The sequence below is a fragment of the Ostrea edulis genome, chromosome 4 (assembly GCF_947568905.1).
Source record: "Ostrea edulis chromosome 4, xbOstEdul1.1, whole genome shotgun sequence".
Classification (NCBI taxonomy): domain Eukaryota; kingdom Metazoa; phylum Mollusca; class Bivalvia; order Ostreida; family Ostreidae; genus Ostrea; species Ostrea edulis.
The window spans coordinates 81972853-81990502 of NC_079167.1; the positions used below are offsets into that span (position 1 = coordinate 81972853).

The 17650-nt window shown below is 33.9% G+C and overlaps 2 protein-coding genes across 5 annotated transcripts in view; one reads left to right on the top strand and one right to left on the bottom strand.

The window, feature by feature from the left end:
* LOC125668084 (NADPH:adrenodoxin oxidoreductase, mitochondrial-like) overlaps positions 1–8502 on the bottom strand; it is a 25924-nt gene extending 17422 nt beyond the window's left edge. For 2 of the 3 annotated variants that reach the window (XM_048901850.2, XM_048901853.2), the window contains exons 1-3: positions 3382–3448; positions 963–1131; positions 707–802 (exon numbers count right to left, since the gene is read on the bottom strand). In XM_048901850.2, coding sequence (XP_048757807.1) covers positions 707–802; positions 963–1118 — 252 coding nt within the window. In that variant the 5' untranslated portion in view covers positions 1119–1131; positions 3382–3448. Of the gene's footprint in view, positions 1–706; positions 803–962; positions 1132–3381; positions 3449–6817 lie in introns of those variants that run through there. The other variant, XM_048901851.2, reaches the window with a different exon arrangement.
* On the top strand, positions 3531–16919 carry LOC125668087 (rho GDP-dissociation inhibitor 1-like). Of its 2 annotated transcripts, XM_048901858.2 has the most exons (6): positions 3531–3666; positions 8642–8821; positions 10087–10170; positions 14257–14397; positions 14651–14665; positions 15566–16919. In XM_048901858.2, the coding sequence occupies exons 2-6, from the start codon at positions 8647–8649 to the stop codon at positions 15763–15765; spliced, it is 615 nt and encodes a 204-aa protein (XP_048757815.1). In that variant the 5' UTR covers positions 3531–3666; positions 8642–8646; the 3' UTR covers positions 15766–16919. The 2 variants fall into 2 exon arrangements, with proteins under 2 accessions (XP_048757815.1, XP_048757816.1); XM_048901859.2 differs by lacking the exon at positions 14651–14665 and having other exon boundaries at positions 3534–3666.
* The last annotated feature ends 731 nt before the right edge of the window (positions 16920–17650 follow it).

Genomic DNA, 17650 nt, shown 5'->3' on the forward strand with positions numbered 1-17650 from the left:
CATTAGTTAATGGCAGTCAGGGAATTGGTGTCATTCTACAAAGGGCAAAACTCAGCATTAGTTAATGGCAGTCAGGGAATTGGTGTCATTCTACAAAGGGCAAAACTCAGCATTAGTTAATGACAGTCAGGGAATTCAGGTGTCATTCTATGACAACAGCTGACATATGACAGTCATGTTGAAATTCCACAAAAAAAGGTCAAACTCTGCATTTGTGAAGGACAAATGGCAACCATGATGTCATTCTATCAAGGAACAAACTAAAATAGATCTGTCCATTCTCAAATAATTGCTTATCATTAAGACTGAGATCTTAAATTTTGTAGAAAATATTTTCATCATTATATAGACCTATAAACATTTTCAATGTTTTTCTACAAATTGTAATAGTAGCCTCATGAATGTGTTCCAGCTGTAAACAAATGCGTGTATGAATACAGATAAATATAATACAGTAAGCAAATGCGTCTATGAATACAGATAAATATAATACCGTATACATGAAGTATGTCGGCGTGAAGTGTATTTTTTAAAATGAAAACCGATTTCTTAAAAAGATGCCATGTGATGTATATCACATATACACATTTATAATAATTATCGGCATTTTTTTAGGCTTATGATTTCATGATAGTACATGTATACTTCTTGTTGTTGAATGTAAATGTTTACACATTAAATTTCATACAGAAATTGTGGGCGTAACCTTGACTTCTGGGTGATCGGGGGCAACTCCAAACCTCACAAGTCCAAAGGGCACTGGTAATTTTTCGAGAATGTCTACCTTGGCTGCTGGGTGGCCCTGAAATCAAGATGTCAAATATCAGAACTGTAGTCAGTTAAAATAGGAACATGTACAACTACTTCAGAAATACCTCTTTGGTTTCAACTCTAACCCTGACCTTTGACCTAATGCTAATTTACAACACAGACAGTTTCTGTAGAACTATATCAGTTTATACCTTGAGGATTTGCTGAGCGGTGTAAAATCCCGCTGGTCCACTTCCAACGATACACACATGAGGGACATCTTGTGAGGTTGTTGAAGAGAGACGACAAAATGTTTTCCGAAGGATCTGCCTTAGATGTCGGGAACAAATTCTTGGTGGAATGTACATTATTGATAAAAGCCTAAACAAAAAATACAATGTATTTGACCAAGTTATTTTCATCTCAGTTGTTGAAATGTGTACTATCTATAAATTTTAATTTTGAATAATGTGAATAAAGAAGGTTAGTGCCTCAGCTTTTCAGCACAACCACACTACCAGTAGCAATAGCTGGGTTGTAGATTACAGTATTACTGGTTCGATTTTGTTAATCCAAATATACAATGTTGTATCTTTATTATCCTGGATCCAGTTACACAAAGGTTAGTTAACTTTAACTGACAGTTAACGTGTATTAAAACTTCCTTTCATAATTGTTAAAAACTAGATGTCAAAATTAACTAAATTCTGCATGTGCAACCAATTGTAATTTTTAAAAGTTAATTCAAATTTAGAAAGCATTTGGTAAAGACAGTATGTTTTGTAATGGTAGGATTTTTTTTAATTGTTAAAAATAGCTATAAATTTGCATATGATTTTCATATTTCTAATTATTTCATCAAAATACAATGTATATTGTCAATATACTTCTACCCTTTTACAAGTATTTCAATTTTGAAATTCATGACGCAGATAGCTGAGACTTGTAACTATTTCATAGATGCATGCTTGTGAATTTCGTTGAGTATAAATTCACATTATATACATTTATGAAAATCCATTTGTTTTGTTGTTTAAGAAAAAAAAAAAATTAATAAAAATTTAATGAAAGAGAAAAATTATCAGATTATCGATTTTCTGGGACACACGTCATGGAAATCCCAAGCTATTGGTCAGTTGTTTATAACAGAAGAAAATATCATTAGTCCCAAGAATTTACGTGGATGGTTGTTTTGTAGATTTCTTGGAATACAATTAATGGCTTCAAAATTTTATATAATATGTAGAATTATTTAGAATACACCCAGGGTTTGACACTAAGGCACGTCCAACCGACTGAGTCTACTAAATGATAGGTCCGGTCGGGTAAAATGTCGATTTACTAGTCCGACTGGTCGTTTTGAAAAAATAACAAGAAACTTTACTTTAAACCATAAGATATTTTATTCTTAACTAAAATGGAATAACTGTAGAGTTTGTGAGAAAGTTTGAACCGTGTGATGACATAATCTCTATTTTTAGTTCTAATTAATAAGTCACAGTCGGAAGGGATGGTTTACGACATCTACTCGATGTTAATGTGTGTAAAGATATGTTTTAGATGAATTAATTCATTTTCATTTTTTTTTTAAAACCCAGTTTATTTGAATCAAATATAAGAAAGTGTTTATCAAATTAATAAATTACGTCGTAAACAGGCATTTTTTGGTGTTGACATATTTGCGGAAATGTCTATATTCAAATACGACTTCTCGTCCTCAAGGAAAGATGTCCCAAGAGAAAAAAAGTAAAAGGTTGGGAAGAAACAAAGCAGGGCATATGAAATAGAAATTAAAAAAACGGTTGAGGTCATTTTATTTTAAATGGACTAGAGAATTTCCGTGTCGGGTAGAATTTAAAGAAACAGAAAATGTGTTTGAAAATGGAAGCATTAAATTGAATGATGAAACTAAAGCTCTTTATTGAGACAATTAAGTACATTTTAGTTCATGCAAACTCGATGTTTGTCATTTGAATTAAGTGCATTTAAATATGGAGAAACTATCAGTTCCTGGAAAGTTGGTCAGGGCTAGTGGATATAAAGTCAGGTCTAGCAAAAATCATTTGAAGTAGCCCGACTGGTCTAGTGCTCAAAAAGTAAATGTCAAACCCTGACACCCTTAAATTGTCTTTAGTTATAAGTCTGCATAAAGTTTCATATACAATCTAACATGACCAGCTAATGACTACAAATTTTTTTTACCATGCTAATTACAATGACAGATTTGTTCACATATATTCATCATGTTGATATATTTATTATACTGAGTGATATATTAAAAATTATCATATTGATAAATGTACACCAATTATCAATGATAAAAAACGTCATACGTTTTCCCAATTACTAGATTTTATATGATCAGACGTCATGTTAGTTACTACATTAAATATGTGTGTCAAGTCCTTGTGATTTTGCCCATAATAAACCATTTACTAAATATTTATGTTATAATCAAATAATTTCTTATTACGATCGGGTTCGATAATCCCTTGAAGATTGATGTTCGCCATCCAAATAATAATTAATAAACAAAACACAGTCCGCGCGCAGTTAACTGCATATTATAACACTGACAACTCGAATTATAACATTATATCATTGATGACTAAATAAGTCAACTCTGCTTACCCTAAATCATATATGCAATATTCAGCATGAGTTCAGAGGTTATGCGTAGTGATTTTGTTATTTTAAAAAAAATACCACAAAAATGTCATGCATACAATTAAGCTTTTTCAATCTTAATATCTTATTTTGCAATTTGATATTTCATATTGATATATTTGTAGATATTAGTATAATCACAGTAAAATCAAGAACTATATTTTTCTATTGCGGAGTTGCGATTGCAAGCCGGAAGCGTATTCATTGGGCGAGGAGGTTCCTGTTCGAAAAAGGAGGATATAAAGCTGAGTGAGTTTAAAATATTCATAAAAATGACACGTTTCATGAAATTGTTAACTGTTTGTGTGTATATTTTTCCACATTTAATCGCAATGCACCTCGGGCGATGATTATACGAGTTACCATTTGTCTGCAATGATCAAGGAGGCAGGTGCTTGTTGTAGCTTCCTGAATCTGATATTGAGGAGCAGATACACGCCTTTCAACCAATCTATCAAATTTAGTGTGGTTATTTTCCTTTTGTTTTATTTTAAAGAATCGTGTCGTACAAATATGAGACACACTCAGTCTCTTCAATTTATCTTCTAATGTATTTAGGGCCTAATGATAATGTCAGTTGCAAATGCCAAGTATCACATATCACCTAGGTGATGTGTGGGCAGCTCTAGCCGTGTCTTGACTAAAGCAAAATTCCCCAAAGTGACTTTCTTTTTATAATTTTGCATGTATCTATCAACATTTCTTTTCTCTTAGTGTAAAATCAATATCCATATTATGACTTACTCATGAATTCATGATTATGTCAGATTTTGTTAATGCCCATTTTTGGATTAACATCCAGTTTTCCTTCAGAATCCTATGTAATTTACTTTTAAATATTCAACATCAATATTCAAATGTTTTTGAACATTTTAACCCTTTTGATATTGCCTGCTTAAGGTGCAACATGAATTATATTAAAGGGACTGATTCACGATTTTCACCAAAATTTTGTTTTTCACTTTTGATGATCAGAATCTACTGTCTAATGTGTTTAAAAGATTTCACACCAGAATTAAGGTTATACATTATCACAGAAGCTCATTTTAGAGAGTTAATTTTTTGTTTTGTAAACAAAGATTGCGGTATGTTTTTGTTTACGAAATTTTCAAAAGAAATGGTTATCGATCTAAGTTTATTATATCTTTCACATTTCAAGCATTCTTCAGGTAAAATGTGTCATCTAAAAGTTAAAATTTGTGACTATGCAAAATTTAGATGCTTTATATTACAAAATTAACATTTCACTGGTGTGTTTGTATACATGAAAACACTCGAGTCTTTGTTTACATAACACAGATTTAAGCCTAAAATATTGCTTTTATTTTTGCATTCAGAAGGTCAAAATGTTGGCTGTCAACATTAAATGTGTTATATTCTTAATGTTTCACATAAAAAATAAAAATATTTTGTTCAAAACTCGTGAACCAGTCCCTTTAAAACAAGATGAAATACACCCATTATTAAATTAAAATAATTTACGAAACATTACTCCAAACAGTTCGGAAGACATTGAATGAGTGTAATTGACTTCACTTACTTATTTGAAAGTCTTGGATTATTCGTTTATAATATCATTTTTGTGCCATTGTTATCTGCAACTTTGAAAATTTCTGTGAGTTGTATGATGTGGTGTACACATCAGTTTATGATGTAATTTGGCATCAGTTTCAATGGAGTAACTTACAAAGATGAAACCCTGTTGCTACTTGATGTGGATAAAAGAGCAGCTTACTTTCCACATCATGATAATGTATGTTGTTTCTAGTTCATCAGAGCCAAGGACTTCAGTGAACTTTTCTGGTTGAAATTTATCCAGCATCAGTTGTCATTGTTGGTGTCATTAATTTTTCACATTTTCATTTTCTCTATAACCACTAGGCCAATTTCAATCAAACTTGGTACAAATCATCCTTGGATGAAGGAGATTGAGATTTGTTAAGTTGAAGGGCCATGTCCCCTTCAAAGGGGAGATAATCAATAAAAGGCAAAATTAGGGTATGTCATAAATTTAGAAATCTTCTCAAAGAAACAAAGTTGAAATATACATGAAAGCTTCCTGACATAATGTAGAAATCATGGCCCCTGAGGGTAGGATGGGGCCACCATCGGAGATCAAAGTTTTACATGGGGATTTATAGGAAAAATCTTCTCAACAACAACAGAGTCATGATAACTCATATTAATATGCAGCATCTTCAGGTAGTGTATATTGAAGTTTGTTCAAATCATGGCTTTTAGGGATTGGGTAAGGTCACAACAGGAGTTCAAATATTTATTTGGGATTTTACAGGAAATTGATTAAAACATTCTTTTGAAGAGTAGCAGGGCCACACTAAATCAACTCAAAATGCAAATGTCCCCAAGTTGTGTTGCTTAAAGTTTTTATATGCTCCAAAAGTCTTAGGATCTTATATTTCAGATGTGCATGCATTCTACCAAAGTTTCTAATCTTTTGACCTTGACCTAGGAGTTTGATTTTTGCATGTGAAGTAGTAGCTCTTATCTCTAGTTTATATAACAGTCATACTGATCCCCTGGGTAAATTTTAATTTGTATCTGAGTTTTATCTCACTTTCTTTTTAAGTGTAGGCCTTTTTCTGGTAGAATCTCAAAATTTTGGGTATTCTTGCCATATGCTTTTTCTCCCTGGACGCCATGGGGCGATGTTTACATTCTGTGTGCATGCAGTATATCTGAACATCAAAAGAAGACTCCATTTTAACAATGATAAAATGAAAAATTTTAGTTCAAAAATGTATTTTTGCAAAGTTCATACATTCAACTATGCAACAAATTTTGAGGAAGTTGTAGTAAAATTGTAAATTCATTATTTTTGTGCAAAATGAGCTGTAGGGTCTTTTTGAAATTCATTTTTTAATGTGTATTGCTCTGCAAATTTTAGCAGAAGAAAAATGATTTAAATTTGGAATGTTTGCAATGAAAAAGTAACAACATCAATATTGTTTTCTTAAGAATAGAGACTATTGATGTATGCATCGTTGATTTTTGTCAACTTTTACTCGTATGTTATATATATCACAGATTGTGCATTGTTGTTAATAAGAACATAGTCAGATTTATTGAAATTATGTTACTATATGAAAAGAGTATTATCAGTCTGAGATAGGAAGTGAATTACTTAGTAGCTTTTTATATGGCTGGGCTGTGCAATGCACGAAGAATAATGATGCATGATTCAGATCATATGATTTTGTCCACTGATTCTGAAATCCAGATTTCAGCTTTAGATCTGAATATCACTCTGGGTCCACTCATTTTGAAAGTATGAAGTGGACAATCAAAAGAGTTTACAAGTTTGTTATCACTGTGATTTCTTTCATGAAGTAACTATAAGTAGAAAATGGTGATAGATTATTACATTTTAACACATATTTACCCCTTTATCCAGTGGATATCACTCGTACGATATTTTGTTCGTATTCCACGGTATGTATACCTATGCCTTGGGATGCAATGTGCATATTAAGAACTGGATCAGGGTGACAAAATTTCCAATAAATCAATTGCAAAAATTGATGGAAGTGGCACAGATGTTGTAATATTCTTTAAAATTTTAAACCGATTGATTCATATGTGAAGTAACTAGTTAAGATTGGGAGAACATACTTGTCATTTTCATTATCAAGCCTAGTTATCATCTTGAAAAAGTGAAACAGCCTGCAGCTCAGTGTTGCATACCATCCCTGATCATGTTTTGTATTGATCGTAAAATTTTCTCAATGATGAAGGAAAAAAAATACATTGAAAGAAGAAAAACTTTAGGTGACACGATTTAACTGAAATTGTTTTTCTTGAAACTCAAAATGAAAACTGTCCAATTGAACGCACTCCATTCTCACTATTCAAGGTTTTGTGATTACGCACTCTTCACAAAAACCCTTGACAAATGTAGCTATTTTTAAAGTTCAGCCTTAGGAGTCCATATTCCGTTGGGTCCAAATCATACACTGGAGCCAATCAAAAAGCAGTTCTCATTCTAAACATGTGGTAGATGTAAACAATGATAACTGTGAGCGAAAGATGGCAAGTTTTTAAATGTTTTCAATTTCTTGTCGCATATGCAATGATATCAACTTAAAACAAATACCACCGTTTTCTCTCTCTAGACCATGCAGATCAGTCATCTCTGTGTTCAGTTCGAAATTCGTTTTGAAAAGAGCCATTTCATTGAACACTTTATTTTTAACATATTACGCATTGCAAAGCTTGGGTCCGAAATTTGAATAGCTACATTCGTCAAGGGTTTTTGTGGAGAGTACATTATCACAAAACCTTGACTTGTGAGGATGAACGTGCCCAGGAAAACAAACATGTTTTGGCCTATGGAAAAATATAACTTTCATTAGACATTTAATTTAGATTAATTTTAGAAGTACACCACCATGGTCTTTTAATTTAGGTTTCTGTTGTGTGGCACAATCACTAGATCTGTATCATTACTTTGAATGCATGTATTGAAGTTAACTACTGTTAGTCCAGGCCACTGGTGCACGACTCCTCAGCCATTAATTATGTAATCTAAGATACTAGGATGAATTATCAAATCGTATACTGTTTCAGTACTTTGGCTTAGGTATAGATGAAATACGTGGATTGAATTTTTAACAGACACCGTTTGTCTATTGTGTCTGCTATTTTATCATTTATTCCTTTAAACATTACATGTTTATTCATTAAATGTGCATGTTTTCCTTTAAAATATACACTTTTCCACTTGGTCTGGATTAAGGGCAGATCTTTGAGTCCTGACATTTCCTGCACGAGAAAAGCAATAATTTAGGTTCTAATACAGACAATTGATATTCTCTTGGAATCTAGAATTTTCCACAGTGGTAGGTCTCAGTGGCAATACATTTTTCCAATAGCTTGTTTGTTGCTAAGCCTTAGTGGTGTATTCAAGGGAAGTTCTAACTTTAAAATAATCTTTCAAGAGCATCTGCATGTGGGACAGTGGCTGATGTTCAGTTACAGAAATCTTTACATCAGTATGGTATCGTTTCATCTACATCACCGTTTTGTACGAAACATTATCACAATGTCTGCATGTTGTGACATTTTACTTGCCACCCTTTTCGATGTCTAAGAACCCAAAATGATCCCCAAACTGAAATTTATGGGATAAAAGAAGTTGTTTTAGTCTGTGTGTTGTCTCTGTCGGAATTGTGCTGTATGTTTTATTAAGAGTGTCGTCTCTCTGTAGAAATCATGGCAGAAGCTGAGGGCAAGCCTGTGGTGGAAGAGGAGCATGATGATCCTAACTACAAGGCCCCGGCCCAGAAATCCGTCAAGGAAATTTTGGAAGCCGACCAGGAAGATGAAAGTTTACGTAAATACAAGGAATCCCTTTTAGGGGGCGCTGTCAAAGATGTCAAACCTCCATGTAAGGGACCAAGTCAATATTGTAGCTTACTGGAACTTTAAGCTCAGCTTTTTTTTCCCCTTAATGTATCGTATTTCATACCAATTGTTAGGCTGTTCTGATTTTGACTACAGATTACTTTGTTTACCTGACACGGGGAGTGAGACTGGTCAATAAGGGATGCTTACCCCTCCTAGACATCTGATGCCACCCCTGGTGTGTCCAGGGGTCCGTGTTTGCCCTATTCTTTATTTTTTTATTCTCTGTGGGATTTGTGAGATTAATCACTGTTCGTTATCTTCGCTTCTTCATCTGGATTACAGTCTTTATCCCCTGATTGAGTTTAAGTTTCTTACAAAGCATAATTAGTGGGTGACATTTATTCAAATGTCTTTTTGCTATATGCCTTAGGAGAGATTATTAGTGATACTGAAAGTTAAGATAAGGGTCATTTTAAAATCTTCATTTTTGGTTCATGTATCGCTTGACCAGAAATAACAAAATATGCAAGGAATCTTACTGTGGTGTAGAATTAGTTTAATTTTCACTAAGCTTATCATAGGACTGTGGAAGAAGAGGGTCCCACATTTCTACATAGAAAAAGCTAACAGATGTTTTTGACCAAAAGGTCAATATTTCTGTACATTTTTAGTGAACTCTGTTTAGAGGTACATGCTGTAGTTTCTCACTATTTTAGTAATGTGGAGTATACTTGTAGATTCACATTTTGATTTGTTTGTCGGCGTAGTAAATTACATATTAGATGTGTAAGAAACTAGGTTCACCGGGGTCCACAATGAGGGGCCATATTCTGTAATAGCAAAGTGGCCTCTCTTACTAAAACATCATCAGGTCACAAGATCTACTTATTGAGTAGGTTCCATAGGTCACAATAGTTAATTTAAAGTGATGAAGGACAATCAAAATGAAAGAGTTAAAGGAAAATTCGTAATGCCCAGCTAGTCAGTGGTTTTTGTGGGTGGGCAAGGGATTATTTAGGAAGGACTCAGTCCAGGGAAAGTGTTTAGTGGAATTATACTATTGTGTGTGTATTCAAATTCAGAATGGCACATGTGTATTCAATTCAGAATGTTGATTTTAGATACTATGCATTATTCACCCATAATCTATTCTAATGTTCTCAGAAGAAAATGTGAAATCATGTGTGGGGTATGTTAATTTTAGGAAGCAAGTGTTAATGAATGTACATGTTATAATATTTGTTGGCTTCTTTGATTGTGTAACGTGTTAATTTAATTGTGTTGTTTATGAATGTTTTCTAACAGTTCCTGACGATAAACGCAATGTAATAGTTTCCAAATTGTCCCTGGTAGTAGATGGCCGAACGGACAAAGAATTAGATTTAACAGGTAAGAGCGCTTATGTAGTATGGGTTGTCTGTTAGTATAGTATGTATACGTGGATGGGTTGTCTGGTAATATATGTGTGGGGGAGGGGGGGGGGGTTCTGTTAGTATGTCTGTGCTTGGGTGGGTTTTGTTTGGTAGTGTGTATGTGGGTGGTTTGTCTTGTGTATGTGAGGGGGGGATATGAATTGAGAATTTCTATGGAGTCATTGTAAGGGGAGGGTGGTTTTTAGAACAGAAACACTGCATATTATAACTGGACAATAATTAATTGTTGTAGATAAACTGTTAGTAACTAAACTTGGTGTAATGTACTTGTGAACTAATGACGTTTTATCTGTGTTGATTTCTGTAGAAATTGGTAAGTTACTTTGAATGGTTTGATTGTGATCAGGCTTCAACAAAGAATGGAAAGTGTTACCTTGTGTTGTGTCTGCGTGTATTTATTCGAGAATTTTCAAACTTTAGCGTGATTTGACAGTCATGAATGTGTTCGGACAACCATCATGACGCGCTGCATATACAGGTGACTCTCGATGGCTCGAACTTCAATCTCAAGGAGTTCTTATCTCAAAGTGTAATCGTGATTTAAACCCTGAAGCATTCACCAGTGGGACAGTGAACGAATGCGGAACGTTACTTTGTTTTGATGTAGTAAGGGACTACATGTCCGCAGTGTTTCAATAATGGTACATGTATGTAATGGTATTCATTTGGTACACATACTTGGGTAAGTCCTATTTTGACACCTGAAGACACAGGAATATCAAAGAAACTAATCTCGCCTGAGGCGTGGAGTCCGTGTCCATTCATTTGTATGGAAATACACTGTTGCTTTTAGCAAATCAAAGTTTCTCAACTCGCACCCACGCTTGAAGATGACAACAGTTGAAGATTATAACAAATAAATAATTCCTTTCAATTTTCCAACAAATTCGTCATGAACGTTTTATCAATTTAAGACAAGTTAAATGCACTTTACTCTGAGCATGAGATTTGAAATTTTGTTGGTTTTGAAACCCCGTTAATATCTGATCCAGAATCTGTACTACTCAATATTTTCATTCATTTCATCATCAAATTTATTTTGTCTGCCTTGTCCTCGACCGATTAGTCTACAATGACTCGATAATACTGGATGAGTTCTGAATGACCATGTGGAAATGAATGCTCTATGGAGAACAAAATGTTTGGTCTGGGAATGGAATGATTTTAGTCGATTGATTGATTGTATATTGTTTAACGTCCCATTCAAGAATATTTCACTCATATGGTGACGTCACCAGTACCGGTGAAGGGCTGCAAAATTTAGGCCTATGCTCGGCACTTACGGTCTTAGAGCAAGGAGGGATCTTTATCGTGTGACACCTGTTGGACCGCCCCATTTAGCCACCTCTTATGACAAGCAAGGAGTACTAAGGATCTATATTAACTTTAATTCCCGTGGGATGATTCTAGTCGAGAATGGAACAGAGCAATTCATTTGATGTAATAGTACGCTTCAGGGTCTTTAACTAAGCAAATATAAGTGAAATTTGGGTCCTGAATAACATATTTCATTGTTTTTCACTCATGATATCTCTAAGTGGTGTTAGTGACTTGTATACACAACATCTATCAAGCATGTAATTATTTCTGTTTGGACCTTATCCAGACATCAGTAAATGTCTGGGGCAAGGGAGGTCTTAATTAAGTGTTTAGTTTACATCAAGACACAGTTCCTGCGTTGGCTTTTTTTGGGGGGGGGGGATATAATACTATTATATGTGTCTTTTCCGCAGGGTGATAAATTTGTCTTATTTTAGCTGTTAGATAGCTTTCTGCTAAAATTTAAATCGCCAAACATGCACCTAATTGCGACTTCAGTATTTGCAAGAGAGATAACTCTTCCTTGTCTGCCAAAATTTATTCCCCTAAAATTATTAACATACCTTTGAGTCAGCAAATCGCCAGATTTTAGATCCGCAGAAAAAAAAGCTACACTGTAATTGATTGTTTGATTGATCAGTTTTAATCATACACCAGTGCTTTCTTTTGAGAGTAAATGATTAATTGTTTAATTGTACAATTCTAATGACAAATGGATAGCTGTGTAATTTTGAAGAGTTTGTTTTGACTTGACAATGAGATGGTAAATTTTATAAAACTATTGTAGACATGCCAAGATATGAAAGAAAACGTGTAAAACAAACCCAGGATGTTGTAAATATACACTTCCAGTTACTATAAAATCTAGATCGAACCATAAATTCAGACCTTTCATTTCTGGATTTCATTTAATCTCTCGAACTCTTGATATCTGAAAGTTTTATTAAGGTCCTTTGAAGTTTGAGTTATTGAGAGTCACCTATATTAATGTTTACACTTTGGTGATAATTGTGAATTACTGTTGTTGTAATTAAGAATATCAATACATGCACACACAGTCTACAGCTCAGATAAAGACAATTTTCACAGGACATTTTATATTTCTGCAGTGAAGCCTGGTCTTTACGTTTCTTGATCCATTGCATGATGTTCAAATGTTGACGTACATGTTCAAATATTGTCCTATAATTATAACTCGTCTTGTCAGGGTAACCTTTAGATCTCCATCTGAAGAATTCTGATCCAAGTTTTGGCATAGAGTTTGATAAAAAAAAAAAAAAAAATGAAAATCACAACAGCTGAACAATGGCAGCGCTAAGGTAACTGAGGTGAGCGATGTGGTCCATGGGCCTCTTGTTTGGAGTGAACAAATTTCAGTAAGGCCACTATGGCATTTGATTGGGCTAAGACAGAATGGTCGTTTTGTTCAGAACAGCTGCATTCCTAGTCACTGTACTTCATACAAATGATCCTCTTGTGATCTCACCGAAGTATTGTTATTTTCAAGATATTGGAGTTTAAAAAGTTCACCAAAGATTTCAATTTGCTGAAACTAAATAGATATAATTTTCCAGAATGATGTAATTCCCAGTCCTCGGAATTGGTACAAATGTTCCTCTATTGGTCCTTCAGAAATGTTGCCACTTTTTTAAGCTGTCTTAATTCTGATTTTGCCACCATGGATTTTCATTGGAACAAATTTTCACAAAACAGACATCATTTACAGATTGTGTGTGACATGTACATTGTGTTGAGTCACCATACCTGGTTTTAATTTAGTTATAGCGCAGAAGTTGTAAAAACTATTTTTGAGTGATTTACATTTAGAATATGAAATTTGCAGTCTGATATCAAATTTTCAGAACAAGTGCATGCAAACAGCACTTTTTTCCACAGTTACACGTACTAATGTATTGTTATCTTACCCAGATGAGCAATTCAGGCTTGTCTAAAACCTCTCTCTGAGATCTGGCTCCATGACTTAAGACATGAGCCAATTTAAATAGATTTTAAATTTGATTCAACTTTCAAAGTATTTTTATGATTTTAACAAGCCAAGGGTATATACAAAATAATTTGTTCTTATTAACTAAGTCTATGGACATGGAGCCAGTATTGTTGTGAAGAGATTTGTTGGTGTCCAAACCACCTGTCAAAATGGACAAGTGTTGATAGCGTCAGTTTGTTTGTATTTCCATCACATCACCAATTCATGCTTATAAAAAGCTCATTTTTCACCACCGTTCTTTGCATGTTTAAGTAATGGTAGCTTATTTTAGGCCAAGTAAAATTAATTAGTAGATTATCATTCAAACTTCACAAAAAAATGGGGCGGGTGGGAGGATTTTATTTTTTATTTTTCGCCATGGTATTCTTGACCTCGAAAATGCCTTCTCTCATTGAGAAATGTATTTGGGTTTCTAAAAGGCAAAGTGAAACAAAGTACGTTTACGATACCGGACCGGACATAAAAATATCCGGAAATCGTAATTTTGAAAAATAAAAAAAATCGGGGCGGGGCGATTTTCGAGGGGCGGGCGAGAATGATAATCTACTAATTAATTTTACTTGGCCTTACATGCCATTTATAAAATCATCACAAGTCCTTCAAGATTACATATTACATACATTTACCCATTGTTTTGAGTAATTTTTATTTGAATTATTTTCTTTATGTTTATCTTAGATCAACAAAATTCTGAATTATGTGTTCAAATTTCAGGAGATTTATCTAAACTTAAAGAGAAAGTCTTCACGATCAAAGAAGGAGGAAAGTATCGAATGAAAGTGTCGTTTTACATACAGAGGGAAATCGTCTCAGGGCTGCGTTACGAACAAAAAACATCCAGGAAGGGGATACAAGGTAAGAGATGTGAAATCAGTTATAATGAAGTTAAAACAATGGTTAAAGGGAAGTATACAGAACACTCCATCACAAAAAGATGAATTTTAAAATAGCTGTATATAATACAGGACAGGGAAATGAACTTTTCTTTGTTAAGAGTTTTTAAAAAAAAAATTAAAAATCAGCATTTTGTGAAGAAATGGCCGATATGATTAGTGTAGATAGATAATGAGAGAAATCTTTAATAGCAGACTTGTCAAATTTCTTTTAGATGTGCTTGGTGCTGGTAATGTCAGTTTATTCTAATATTGATGTTACTAACAAAACTACTATGTAGAGTACCTGTGAATATATGCATTATAGATGTACTATTTTATATATTGTAAGTTTCAAAATAATTGATATTAAAGAATGTTGTTTGTGATCTGACTGTAAGAAAGGAATGACAGCAATGTTGAATGTGCCATTTTCTATGTATTGGAATGCCTTGTGTATAATACACATGTAATCTCTATTATAAAATTACAATGTACAGTCCTGTAAAACAATGAATGCATATTGATATACATCACAATCTGGACAGTATAAGGTAGGAAGTCATTCTCGACCCACAATGTACAAATACTTCTATTGTATATATATACATAAACATTGCATTATATTTATGAACAAACACTAGAAGGTTCATTTACACAGCTTTGTATTGCAATACATGTACCTGTTTAAAATGGTACTACAAATTCATTCAAGTGGTGCATCAGAGGTGGGGGGCTTGTACATATACTTTAAATCCCCTCTGTCCACGTTTTTTGGAGGCGTAATACATATTATAATACATGAATTGTGCATGACTATTAGTAGAAATCTTAGAGCTTTATGTTGTGTATTACAACAGTTACACACAGTTGTTGTCTAGTACTAGAGAGTTCCCTTCCAAAGTAGTTAGTGCCCCTCAGGTACTTATTCATATAATCAATCAGTGACTTATAAATCTTGCCAATTAATGGTTCCACATTTAGAAAGATGTATACAAGTATTGTTAAGAACTGTAAGAGAAGAGGTAATAGTGCCAATATAAGCAGTGAATTGTTAACCCACAGTGCACTCTCTTATTAGTTTTTGGAACTGCTGTACATCGTAACATATTTCTTGAACTGTTGTACATTGTATTTTCTCTCTTTCACAGTGGACAAGACCAAGTTTATGGTTGGTAGTTATGGTCCCAAAGAAACTGCTCACGAATACCTGACCCCTATAGATGAAGCGCCCTCTGGGATGCTGGTTCGCGGTACTTACACAGTGGAAAGCAAATTTACAGATGACGATAAAAATTCCATTCTGGAGTGGAAGTGGAAATTCGAAATAAAGAAAGAGTGGGATGATTAATTGTGGACTAACATATTATTCCATTGCTGTAGAATGATTGAAATTGCAATATATTGTGGCCTTTGAATTGGTACTGCAATGAAAATGGTAGAAATAATTGTATTTGGCAACGGCTTTTGAATTTTGTGCATTTATGAAAAATTTACAAGTAAAGGTTATAAAGAAATTTAATTTTCTGCTGTCTTGCCTCACAGAAAGCGATCCCACCTTGAAAGATATTTGTGTGTTTAGGTTATATTGATAAGTGACTTGTATGAATTTACTACTTGTGTGATATTAGAGCTAAAAAGCATGGAAGCTGTTATTGAAATTCTCTCCAGTGCCAAATGCCAATGTGGAGAAATGCTTTAATTTTTTTTTTATAAATTCTTTGCATCTTCTACTAATTGACATTAAACAATGTGCTAGTGCCAGTTCTGATATAGTGTAGTCAAATGTTTTTTACTGCTAATGTAGTCTAATGTTATGTTACGATTTGTAACTTTGCTGTCTTTGATCTTAATATTTTTGTATATGTATACTCTTTCTGTGTATACCATGAAAGTGAAAGGCGTGGATCATTCCTTTTTACTGGTGACGTGCTGAATTGTCTGCCTCGGAGTATAGGAATGCCATTTTTAATGAATCTGTTTTTCTTGCTTGATTTAATGTGTTCTTAAGTGCAATGATCATGCTAGTACATTGAATTTAATTGTGTTTGAAGATAACTGAATCGTGTAAGCTTATTTGTGTTAAGGAGAACATTTAAAACTGCTTGCTGTTCATTGATATAATGACATATTCTGCAGGTGGGTGGATTTAACCCAAAAATTATGCCATTTGGATTTTTATTTTTTTCATGCTTTCATAAAGGGTTTATAAAACTGGGCCCCAACATTTTTCCTGCATACTACATTATCACAGCGTTAGAAAATATTCCACAAAGTCATTTCTCTCTCTTGAAATTAATGATCTGTAATTCACCATTGATGAGAACAAAACGTGCGAGTTTCTGTGTTTATCTGTTAGTGCTTTTTCCCCATGGTGCCTGTATGTTTCGTTTGGTGCTGCATGCTCTATGCAAGTAGAGGCTGGATGGAGGGAGAGATACTGTTACAGTTCTGTTTCAGGTGTCAAATTCTGTATCTGTCACTTAATAAATGTGTACACAATCACTATTTTACTTTGTTATTTTGGGCAGGTGCTCCCTAAAGTCGTGGTATTTGAACTTTGATTGGTCTGAACTTTGTTCCACAGACCAGTGATTGAGAGGTTATCAGCTGAAACCATCGTCTGTAGTGCTTGAAGGCACAGTAAAGTTTATTTAATCCTTATTTAATTAACGAATATACATGTATTGAAGTTTTCACCAAGATGACAAATGAGAATAAAGGTGTACCAATGGGTACATTCTACAAATCACTTTCTCTAAGTATTATTTAATTAAGAGCAAACATGACTAGACTTAAAGTCAGCACGTTTGTAAGGCTATGTAAGTGGCAAGCCAAAGGTACAATGCTTGTATAAATTTCACTGATGTAATGGGAAAGTAAATATTGGTAATTAGGCAAATCGTGCTCCGTGACCAAAGAAATGGGTCTCACATGACATTAAATGAGAAAAAATTGGCCTAAATGGAAAGTATTTATTGGTGTAACAAGAAGAGAGAAAATGTAGAGTACAAGATTCGATCGGAGACCAGGCCCTATTAAATCTCCCAGCAGGTGCTTTACTGAGTAATCTAATCGCCAGCATTAACTTAACGGGTTACCACCCCACCACCCCTTTGTTTGTCTCCCCTTCAGAAGATAAACAAGCACCTCCCTGGCAGATAATTGCAACTAGGAGAGAAAGTGCAACAGACCAAACTGGGATTTGAACACGACTCCTGAATGTCCAGTGAGTT

What these genes read in the sequence shown, in the direction of transcription:
- LOC125668087 (XM_048901858.2), top strand. Translation starts at nt 8,647, where the DNA reads ATGGCAGAAGCTGAGGGCAAGCCTGTGGTGGAAGAGGAGCATGATGAT. An exon ending in CAAAGATGTCAAACCTCCAT is followed by an intron (nt 8,822 to 10,086) that starts GTAAGGGACCAA and finishes GTTTTCTAACAG; the next exon opens with TTCCTGACGATAAACGCAAT. An exon ending in CAAAGAATTAGATTTAACAG is followed by an intron (nt 10,171 to 14,256) that starts GTAAGAGCGCTT and finishes TTCAAATTTCAG; the next exon opens with GAGATTTATCTAAACTTAAA.